The sequence below is a fragment of the Halyomorpha halys genome, unplaced genomic scaffold (assembly GCF_000696795.3).
Source record: "Halyomorpha halys isolate HHAL.00 unplaced genomic scaffold, Hhal_1.1 Scaffold39.1, whole genome shotgun sequence".
NCBI lineage: Eukaryota > Metazoa > Arthropoda > Insecta > Hemiptera > Pentatomidae > Halyomorpha > Halyomorpha halys.
This window is the reverse complement of record NW_027109179.1, coordinates 1,465,808-1,475,109: the sequence shown is the minus strand read 5'-3', so window position 1 is coordinate 1,475,109 and position 9,302 is coordinate 1,465,808. Positions and strand designations below refer to the sequence as shown.

General features: G+C 27.6%; 1 protein-coding gene across 1 annotated transcript in view; it reads right to left on the bottom strand.

Moving 5' to 3' along the window:
• Window positions 1-2,104: 2,104 nt before the first annotated feature.
• LOC106687661 (tachykinin-like peptides receptor 86C) overlaps window positions 2,105-9,302 on the bottom strand; it is a 49,924-nt gene continuing 42,726 nt past the window's right edge. Inside the window, exons 3-6 of the mRNA XM_067047343.1 lie at window positions 8,970-9,120; window positions 7,599-7,795; window positions 3,928-4,072; window positions 2,105-2,454 (exon numbers count right to left, since the gene is read on the bottom strand). Coding sequence (XP_066903444.1) covers window positions 2,401-2,454; window positions 3,928-4,072; window positions 7,599-7,795; window positions 8,970-9,120 — 547 coding nt within the window. The 3' untranslated portion in view covers window positions 2,105-2,400. The remainder of the gene's footprint in view (window positions 2,455-3,927; window positions 4,073-7,598; window positions 7,796-8,969; window positions 9,121-9,302) is intronic.

The following is a 9,302-nucleotide window of genomic DNA, read 5'->3' as shown; positions in this document are numbered from 1 at the left end:
ATATGTATAATAGATTATGCATTTAAATAAAAATACTGCAAACATATGGTCAGAAATGAAATAATCTTGAATAAAAATATTATCATATTGTCAGTGTTTGGTAAAAAGAGCAAACCCAATCATATTTAGGAGTGCATATTTCCAATCCTTAAGGCCTGGTTGTACCATCACAATTACGATTACGTATTGTATAAATCTCTGGTAAAATCAATAATTTTCTGTTGCACCAGAAAAATTAACCTTCAAAGGCGGAAAACTTTACTGGCCAATGATAGCCGGTTAAACTGAGAGTTAGAGCAAATCTAAGTTTAAGTAAGGAACTTAGTAACCTTTTATTTAGTGAAGGAGTAATATATTATTTTGTTTCTGTCGAAATTGAATAAAATGGATTTGATAAAGATATACCATTTGACAAACAACTGAGATATCAAAGAATTAGTTGCTCAGGCAATAATGAAAAATATCATTTTTTTCAGTGGTTGGATGAAGAATTTTTTAATGAATTCAACAGTCTAGAGCAATGGTTACCAAACTTTTTTGTCCTACTGCCCCCTTTCTAGGAAAAATATTACTTAGTGCCCCTAGGAATCAATTTTTAAAACTTTTTTAATAGTAATTAATAGGAAATATATATGTATTAATGTTTCTACCTTTTTCGTAAAATATAGCAAAGAAAGGTATAAATTAGAAACAATGAACTTGAAAATTATGAAACTATTAATTGAAGTAAGAATAAATTATAATATTATAATACAAAAAAGTTAAAACATTTGAAACCATCTTAATGAGAAGGATGAACCAGGTGTGCTGCTACAAATTTAGTAATCCTCGGCTCTATTTTTGTTAGCTATTGTTGACTGGGACATCTTGTAATTATTCATCGCCCCCCAAATGTACCTGTGACTATCACCGCCCTCTGAATCGCTGCAGCGCTCACCAGGGGGCAGTAGCGCCCATTTTAGGAATCACTGGTCTTGAGTGACTATTGGATCAATTTTAAATTTAATTGTAGTTTAAGTAAAAAAAATGTACATTATTTCCTTTCAGAAAATGGTTCTGTTTTTACCTAGACTATAAAAGGGACATAGTAAATGTCATTGAAAAATAAATATTGAAATATTTAAGTTGCACGCCTCCTGGAGTTAATTTTATTCCATTTACTCTCCAACAGAAATAATATGCATGACAACTGAAGATGGATAAATAATCATTTATGGATAAATAATCATATATTAAAAATAACAGGTAACCTTAAAATACCAAAGGTAGTAAAAGGTAAGACACAATACGAATTACTTTTTCTTTCTTACACAGTAATGCACTACTAATTCACATTTTATTTCTGTTTTTTAGAGGGTTCGGAAAAAAAAAAAAAAAATGGATAAATAATCCGAAGCTTCTTTATAGTACAGATATCTTTTTGAATATAATACGGGTGGGCTGAACTATATTTTGAATAATTTTAACTTTTAAAAAGCCTTTATTTATTAGACCTCAAATTGCTGATTTGCTCCAGTGAATAAAAATCTCCATTCAACAAAAGTATGATTATAAAGACACTATAATGTGGTTGATTCATCTTGTATGTATACAATTAATGAGTATATTAGATTTCTTAATCCATATCCTTCTAAATACCATTTTCAGGGCACAAAATTTTCACTTTATATTATAAATTATAAGTTTATATAACTTAATACATTTATTTTGTTTAAATATTTTTATTTATAAAGCTTAAATAATATTTGCCGAAGTAGAACAAATTATCACCAATTAAGTCAGATGTTTTCTGATCACTTGTTTTTGAGCAATCAATAGTATGAAATATTATCATCATAAAAATATCATAAGTAGTATGAAATATTAAAAAAAAATATTTTATTTACTCGTCAAAGTTTCGAGTTTTCATTTTCTTAAAAAGATAAATAACATTCTCAATTAAAAACGTATTTAATCATTTAATAAACCATTGTAATTAAAACTCATTTTAAATTTATATTTCTTCTTTATTTTGATTTTATTTTTTTAAAAACTTGAAAATGATGTTGGTATATTTCTTCTGTATTATATATTTATTAGAAGATATACATTCAAATTTCTTTATTTTTATTAAAATTAAAAATTTATAAAAAGTTCAGGACACACTCTTTATAAAAACACTCAATATCAAGACAGTTGAGAAAAATGTGCACAGCATACTAGAAAAAACAAAATGAATAAATTAATAGGAGCTGTTAACGAAACTGGAATCTTTCATATCCTCAAGGGGCTGCTGGAAATTTGTGAACAGTGCGGATGGAATCGTGTTGATTCTCAAAGATCTGATATTGCAATCTCAGCTGATTAGTTGGCTGTGCGAGTTACCAATAATGTTATTCTTCCGTGACTGGAAGCTAACGATTAGATGGTGGCCACTTTTCCTGCCAGCAGATCCAGACATTTCATCGGCAGTACCTTATGAATAAAAGTTTCAATTTTATATTACTATTAAATATTTTGAATAATTTTAATTTAAATGAATGGTGCCTGTAAATATTTTAATTTTTCAGAGTAATATATTATTAATTGATAGTATGTAATTAATGAAGGAAGGCATCCAAATTTGGGTGTGGCCAAAAATAGGAATTGAAATAGTAATAAAACTAATCTTTTATGACCCACTTGGCAGGACTTCCTCAGAGCTAAAAACAAGATAAAAACAACTTAAATATTATATAACAGGGTAAAGATTATAAGATGACATGAAATATAATTTAAACTACGAACTATAAATTTATATCGAATTATATGAGGAAATATATTTTTAGAGAACTGCCCAGTGGCGTTCTCTCGATATTGTTTTTGCCATTTTTCTATCAGATCTAATTTAATCATTTTATAGTAATCTGTATAAGTAAAGTAACTTAGTGTCTACCTGCTAAACTGTAAGAGTAAATATACCAAGGGGCAAAATGAAAGTATAAGGCCACTTTATTTACTCTTACCTTATTTTTTGCTTCTTATAGTTTTTATTATATTTGTTTTTACTTTTCTTGTATGTATTATTTTATTTTATATTATTTCTCCTCTTAATTTCTTGCATAATATTCATTATTGTATTTTTTATATATAATTATTTCTGTATATCTTATTTTTGATTTATTTTAATTTAATCTGGTCATTTTCAAATAATTTTCACATATTTTTACGTTTTATAGTCCTACCATAATTTACATTATATCTCATGTCTACAATATTACCTACTCTGTTTACAATATTTTTAATTTTTTATATCTGATTTTTAGCCATGATAAAGACCTGCAAAGTGGGATGAAACATTGGTGCAGAATAAATAGATTCATTAATATTTGAGTTCCCTTTTTTGACCACACCTGGACCATATTTCTTCATTTCACTTTTTTGTTTGCAAATTAAAAAAATAATAAATAAGGAGAATTACATACTTTGTCTCTTGAATGACATGTCTCTGATTCGATAATGTCAGCTTAGGCAATATACCAATAAAGTAAAGCAATGGATAAAGGAAAACAAAAACTGAGGCTTTTTGATTTAAGAAGCCGTCAGATTTACAGTAAAGATGAAGAACTTGTATACTTGTTATGAAAAATCAATCAAAGAAAATTTCTTTATTTTTTGGAATATAGTTTTTAAATTTTGAAGTTGTAAGTTAAAGAACCAATGGTACAACAAGTCTTTCCCTTTATAAAGAAATAACACTATTGAAATTAAATTAGCCTAGTAGAGTTAATAAAAGGAAGAAATTGGTAAAAATTTGTCCATGTGAAAAGGTTAGTAAAATGTTGTCCATGTGATCTGAAAGGCTAGTATATTTGGTTAATTTTTTTTATTTTAGAAATTTTAAAAAAAATAAAGAATCCTATAATGTGCATTTCAGAACCTCATGTATTAGGAAATAAGAAATCTTACAATGCTTTTACTACCTCCTGATCTTGAGTACGAATGACTGAACCTCCGAATCGGAGGGGTCTCTCCCCTCTCTAATTTAATAGTGCGCTTTTTCCTCTTGCAGCAGTCCCAATCGCAAATAGCCTTCCTAAAATACTCTCGGAACCTGAAAATAATTAGTTTAAACATTAACCTACATATTACATTTACATATAAACATATTACATTCAGTATAAACATTCTTAATGAGGTTTTTACAGTTTATCATCAGTAAAATGTGAGATGAAGAAGGCCAGGGGGTACAGTTAGTAGAAATTAAAACAAATAAGTATAACTTTTTTTATTTGTGCCGGCACTTTGGCCTAAATTTTAGAGCTTCATGAGGGCTAAAAAACAAAATGAGATAACAACCATAAATAAAAAAAAAAACTGATTTTTTTTTATCTTTATTGGAATTTACAACTGTACATAATTATACCTTTAGTAAATTTGATTTAAGTTATTATAGAGTGATACAGGGGTGTAGAGAAACTACTCATTGGTAGCAAACTAATGACATTTTTACATTAGCAGGTCTCATGGCCATCTTCTTTTCAGGCACCTCGGAGGATTGTCAGGAATGGAAGAGGAAGCAAGGTTAGAAACTGGTGGGTTTGGATAGTTAGGGAGTTTATAATGTAAGGAATGATACCTGGTTCCCTGATGAGGACTAGAATTTAAGTCACAAATAAAATAAGTTACACTTATTTTTGTGATTTGTTCTGACTCCACTCCCTGATCATCTTACTATATACTACTCACATAGTATAAACATTATAATAGTAGTCAGGTTGTACAGTAAGTTCAATAACATAAAAATATAATAAAGCATACAAATGTAACGAAACATTTTTTTGTCTAAAAGTTTTCTAATAAATAAAAACATAATCATCACATTTTTTTTTTTTTAAATAAATTCTTCAACTAAATAAAACTAATAATTAAAAAACAGTTAGCTAGTCTGATAAAAAGTTAAATCCTTAACAAAATAAAAATTCTAATTAAATTCATCTGTATTAAATTATAATAATTTAATAATATATAATAATTTTAGATAAATTAAGATTTTAATTGTAGATGAAATCAAATAATCATAATAAATCTTCAAAAATAATTTCCACAAATAAAATATATCTTTTATAATGTTTTATTTGTAACTGAATTTTTTAAATTTTATTCAATGAATTTTAAAACAAAAAAATCCACAATTTTGGGACTGTATGTATAAGAAAATAGTATAAAATGGTACAATCCTCTTTTATAAGAATATAAAAAATATTATTACATTTTCTCTTACATGGGATGCTCTCAAAGAAAATTTACTATATACGAAATATAATTAATAAACATTTTCCCTTAGAAGTTACATTAATACTAGGTATATACATTTTACTTTACTTAATCAATTATAATTTACCTTAATGAATCAATTATAATTTACTCACTCAATTATTTTATTTCAATAACTATACTTATAGTACAAAACATAAGGTTGGTACATTGACAAATACAACAAGAACAAATAAATAAAATTCTATTCAAAGAATCCAATAGTATATTTCTTAAATATGGCAATAAGTTTATTAGTTAAATTAAATTAGTTGTTCCGCCATGCTTCAGCTCAACCAATTATTTATTGACAATCCAGCTGTCCTTAAGTACAAGCCTGCGACCAGAAGATGCTGGAAAGTTACTAAAAGAAGTCGACACAGGCCTTCCAGCTAAACTTTGTGATTCATCAGATTGGTAGGACTAGATTTTATAGTCCATATCACAAAACTGTATCAGTACTCTGCTGTGGGCTATTGTCATATTAACCCTTATTTTACATAATTAATGGTTAATTAAGTAAATTTTTTGTTAGAAAATAAGGAGAGAGAGGTTAAGATGTACAGTTTAATCTCGGTAATCCAAACTTCAGTACTTCGAACACTCCAGTAATCCGAACTGGTGTAAAAAAAAAGTTACTTTTTAAAAAAAAACTCAGCAGGCAATAGCATGTTTGTTTTTAAATAAAAGGTCACATGTGTAAAGGATATTTTTGACTTCCCACTGTGTAGGCAAGTTATTGTAATCACCATAAAAATCGAAAGTGGAAATTTTTACACAGTTTGGATATCAGGTAATCTAAATCCTATGAAAGTTTTTATAATAAAGAGATTCAAAAAATCAAGCTCCATTACTGTATAGTTCTACTTTTGTATGCAGTTGCACAACAACAAGAAATCCTTAATACATCGAAAACTTTGAATATAAAAATTGTGTTATTATTAGCTGCAGCTAGGGAGACTCAGTCAAAAACCATACACAATTCATGGAATCCATTGTTGGTGAAAGAGAACACCCATGAAGTATCAACAGGCAACAATGACAAAGCTCGCCGACTGATGATTTTGACCTTGATTGATTGAAGGTTGTGAGGAGAATGAGTTCACATTTAAAACTGAGGAGGAAATCGTACAGAGTGTTACAGAAGTCTCAATCAATGAAGAAGAAGAAGAAGGTGAATGACAAGTTGAGGAACCAATGACAATACAGGATGAAGAAGCAGTGTCTATCACTGTTGGAGTGAAGAAGTTTCTACAGAAGTCACAGCAAAAAATAAATAAATAAATAATAAAAAGATTAATTTAATTTTTTAAAACTTAAAACTTTCAAATTTCAATAAAATGAGTAAAAAAAATAATTAAATAAAAATTGTTATGTACATTCATATTGCTGAATTTTTTCCAACTATTTTTCCTAAAACTTTCTGTAACCCAAACTTTTCAGTAATCCAAACACCCTTCCCCTCAGCAATTAGTTTGGATTACCAAGATTGCAATATATAGTAGTGATATTTTGCATATATGGGAAAATAGGATTGATACTGACTGACTTCAATCTGTAATGGTGGTAGAAGGAAAATGTTGTTTTTGTTGGATAAAAATGGTGTGCATGAATAGGGCTTAGAGAGATTAAGTTGATGGAAGTGGGGGCTTCTTCCAAATTCTTGTATATTGTAGACCTGTTATGTTTGGTGGCAAAGTGTTGACTATAAATGGTGAAAGCTATATTAAAAAAACTGTTTTTGAACCTCAATTAGAGTACATTACAAGTGATTGGTTTTGGGTTTAAAGTCAGAAAAATGAAGAAAGGAGTCAGCCTAATAGACAAGGAATTGATTTGGAGTGCCTTGATAAGTATTAATGACTATATTTAATGCGTCTTTAAAAATAATCATTGGTCTTTAACTTTGAATTTTTACATGGCAAAATTAATTTATTTATATAAGAAATTTTTGTTCCTTGTAGGAGCAATGTGTTCTCTATTTATTTAGAATTTTTTCCCATAATAATAAAAAAAACAATAACAAAGCTTAGTGTTTTTAGAATAGGAAAGAATATAAAAATATTAATTTTTATTTATTTTATTAATGTTGAGATATAATTTAATTAAATCACTTTTGTCGTGTTCTTTTTGTGTGTAATAAAAAAAAAATATAGTCAAATATTATTTTATTATTGTTAAAAAAAAAAATTTATAGTAAAATTTGTTTTTACTGAAGAATATTTTAAAATAAAAATTTCACCACAATACATGTAGTTAATAAAATATATTGTAATACAATCTTTAGGTATCTAGAAAATAATATAATAAAAGGTTGTAATTACCTCGGGTTCATAAAGTAATAAATAGCTGGGTTCATCATGGCATTGGCCATTGCGAGCCAATAAAATCCAAGATATATATGTTGTACATATTTTGTGTAGACAACATCCTTCCTGTGGTGCGTATAAATAAAATATAAATGATATGGCAGCCAGCATACTGCGAATACAATCACTATCAGAATAAACATCTTAACAACCTGAAATTAACAATGATCATAGTTACTAGTATGATTTTGATTTGTAATTAACAATATATATTTTCTTAAAACAAACATTAGAAATAACAATAGGCTTGAAAATGATCAAATTCGCTTTTTGTAATAATTTTAAAATAAGTAGTTCATATTTTATCCTAAAATGTATCCAGAATGGAATTTGAAAATCATTTGGTGGTAGAGAAAAACATCAATTTTTGTAATTTATTTGTGAAATGATAACAGTCATAAGAGACAGGGACGTTGATACAACAATGAAGAAATAATTGTTTTGTCTGCTAACTATATTAAAATATTTCATTTTTTCCAATTATGTTGTGAAGTATTTTAAATTTGAACTTTTCACTTATTTAATGTGAATGTTGTTGCTTGGCAACAATAATTTTCTTTTCTGCTCAAATACAATATTTAAAGGTTTTGACGTTGCTTTTAATTTTCTGTAACTCTGAGTAAAATTATCTCATCACATTTTTAGCAGTCTGAAATAGATTCTCACATCTCAAATTTATCAGCGTTTTGGTCTTTAAGTTATTAGGGGAGGAAGGTTTAAATACATTGAGGGTTTTAAAGTGATGAAGTACACATTCATGTTCTTTTTATTATCTTTTTTTATGGACCTCATTTATTACAGAAATGGTTAGTTGATATGACCAAAATTAACAATTCTGGTCTTCATAATACATGATGAAACCAAGGATGTTTGTTAGTGATCAGACCCTTTCTGCTTGAAGTTCTGCAATACCATGTTTTCTGCTTAGCCACCCTTTGAAAGTCCTTAATGAATTTCCTTATAAAAGGTCCTTTTATTTCTGATTAATATGAACCAGTTGGAGAAAGAGTATTGGTTTTGGGTACTCATTCAGTTCTGGATGATTATTTATATTAAACATTTCTTTTCTCATTTACATTTTTCTCATTCTCAATTTTAAAATATGTATAATTTTTTTTTTTTAAAGAATAAACTAAAAATAAATGATTGATTGTTTCAAATTTAAAAGCAGAAAACATGTAAGTCATTAGTCCTTGATCCATTTTTTGACATAACCATTAAAAACAGATAAAAAATTCAATAAAAGAAGAGGAGAAAAATAGTTATAAAAATAATTAAGTAAAAGTAAATTAATAAATTATAATGTCATTTAATTGGTTTACTTACTTTTCTCTTTGATTTGATTGAGTCAATCTGTCTTTGTGTCAGTTCTCCAATTGATCTGCTACCCCACAGCTCTTTACCCATTGCAGTATAGCAGCATACCATCGCGACCATCGGAAGAATATAAGTGAAGAGGAATAACAGCAAATTGTATCTAAAAATTAGATAATTAGTATATTTAAATCACTTCATCAGATTGTGGCCATTATGTGCTTCATCCTCAATTATCATCTTTATTTATCAAGGTGATGGTCGAGGTTGTAGTCAAAAAGGAACTAAAGGTATTTTTTTTTTTTTTTTTTTTCTTTTTTTTTCTTCGCCCCAAACCCCCCGTTG